Source organism: Sinocyclocheilus anshuiensis, unplaced genomic scaffold (genome assembly GCF_001515605.1).
Source record: "Sinocyclocheilus anshuiensis isolate Anshui unplaced genomic scaffold, SAMN03320099.WGS_v1.1 scaffold988, whole genome shotgun sequence".
In the NCBI taxonomy this organism is placed as follows: domain Eukaryota; kingdom Metazoa; phylum Chordata; class Actinopteri; order Cypriniformes; family Cyprinidae; genus Sinocyclocheilus; species Sinocyclocheilus anshuiensis.
The window spans coordinates 628,221-630,377 of NW_015548246.1; the positions used below are offsets into that span (position 1 = coordinate 628,221).

The window sequence follows — 2,157 nt, forward strand, 5'->3', positions numbered from 1 at the left end:
TCAGAAATATATATATATATATATATATATATATATACATTCAGCCTGAATTGTACCTACATGTTGTATTCATTTCCAATATTTACAAGAAGAAAAATATCTGGCTAGTAATAATAATTAGATATAGAACCTATTGTTCCCTTTCATGGGAACTTCGAACTGCGTCCTCTAGGGGTCGCTATGGGGAACGTCTCGTCGTGACCCATGTCTGAAGCATACATTGAAAAAACACCAACAACACGTTGGCCGGCGACAGCCATGACTTACATAAGTAACCTGAGACGTTTTATTTTGGGGGCTAAATTAACAAATATTACTGTACATTTAATTTAATTTTTTTTCATTGCAGTTTGTCAAGCACTTTCAAGCAAACATTAATGGGACCATAAAGATTACTGTGAAGAAATCAAGAAAATTGTTGGCCTAAGGATATGATGGAAAACTTCCTTACAATAATAGCATGTTGAAGCACTGGCAAATTATAATCAAATGCATTTGTGTAAAAAAAAAAAAAAAAACTTTACACAAGGCCACATCATTCACATTATTAATTTGATATTTATCATTCAATGATAAAATCTGATGCTGTTTTTAGGTGATGTGTTATATTTAAATAGATTGTAAATATATTTATGTTTTTGACTTCAAGATCTCTGACAATTATTTTCTCAATTATTTTGACCAACATAACATTGTTACTTATTTTGCTAAGGTTAATCTTAACGGAATAGTTCACCCAAAAATTTAAATTAGCTGAAAATGTACTCACCCTCAGGCCACCAAAGAGGTAGATGAGTTTGTTTTTTCATCTAAACAGATTTGGAGAAACTGAACATTATTGGCTCACTTGAGCTACAACTTATGGCCTGAGGGTGAGTACATTTTCAGCAAAGTGTCTACTTCTGTAATTGTAATCCACCAGATATGTGCATTTACATTTATCTAATGAGGAAGAAGTTAGTATATGTGGGGAAGTCACACTTGGTAACAATGTTCACCTTGAAAAAGGTGAAGCTTGTAGAAACTTGGCAATTATTCAGATAGCTACTCAATGAAATGCTGATTAACCAGAGTCAGCCATGGAGAAACCTAAATAAACATACTGTTCTCTTATGAGAAGATATTTGTCAATGACGTATCAGTTAATTTTCTCCTCACATATACTTGCATTTAAAACCAATTTAATTCAAATAGTTTGAATGGCCTAAAAGAATCTCTGCTTCTTTATATCTCATCTCTTCTACGGCTATTTCATCAAGATTATTAAGAAACATGGATGACAGATTATAATGACAAGATTATAGATGACAATGATATAGATTATAAATGCATCAAGCTTTTCATCCCCTCTTAAATAACAAGCATACAGTCAATGGAATGTTACAGAGAATGACTGATTACGTGATGTTTCCTCATACTGAAATTTTGCTGCAAGTTTAATTACTGACTTGCAACATGTTGTAGTCATATGCAAAATCTACTCTGATTTATAAAAATTAGTAGATAAGAGTTTTAAGTAGACACAACTGGCACATTTTGCAGTCACAAATGATTCTCCTGATTATAATGGGAGCTGAGGGTCTTCAGTGAGAATGTGTTAAAAACCTACAAACCAGTCTGTAAAGTTTTGCATTGTTAGTATTTTCCAGTAAAAGCATTTATGAGTTAATGGCTTACTGCAAATTAGATTTTTGTAAAGAAAATGAAATATTAAATAGTAAAACACTTAGTGAAGAAAACTTGAATGAAAACAAATTTCTTAATGCGTAGATATTGGTATTAACATATAAAAGTTAAACAGCTGAGACATAAATTGAACAAGTTTCACAAACATTTGATGATCAGGATAAGAAATTGAATAATGAGTCCCCATTTTTTATTTAAAAAAATAAAATAAAGTCTCACTAAACTCTTAGGGACTTACTCTGAGAACCTGTTATATTAGTACAAATGAATTGGTGGGTGGAGTTCAACAACAAGCTTTAGTTTGATGTCAAACACATCAGTCTTCAGTCATATTCCAGGCAGAAGAAGAGGATTACCCTTTATGTTTGCATTCCTCATGTTAGGTTGCTTCTCAGAGGTCGTTTTTCTGGTATTAGGTTTGGTAGCTAAAAACCTGAAAGATGTTTCGATTTATTATATTTATTGGATTGG

The 2,157-nt window shown here is 31.9% G+C and overlaps 1 protein-coding gene across 1 annotated transcript in view; it reads left to right on the plus strand.

The window, feature by feature from the left end:
- The window catches only part of LOC107655279 (mucin-5AC-like), a 3,952-nt gene extending 3,275 nt beyond the window's left edge, over positions 1–677 (plus strand). Inside the window, exon 4 of the mRNA XM_016442726.1 lies at positions 350–677. Coding sequence (XP_016298212.1) covers positions 350–427 — 78 coding nt within the window. The 3' untranslated portion in view covers positions 428–677. The remainder of the gene's footprint in view (positions 1–349) is intronic.
- Positions 678–2,157: the final 1,480 nt, after the last annotated feature.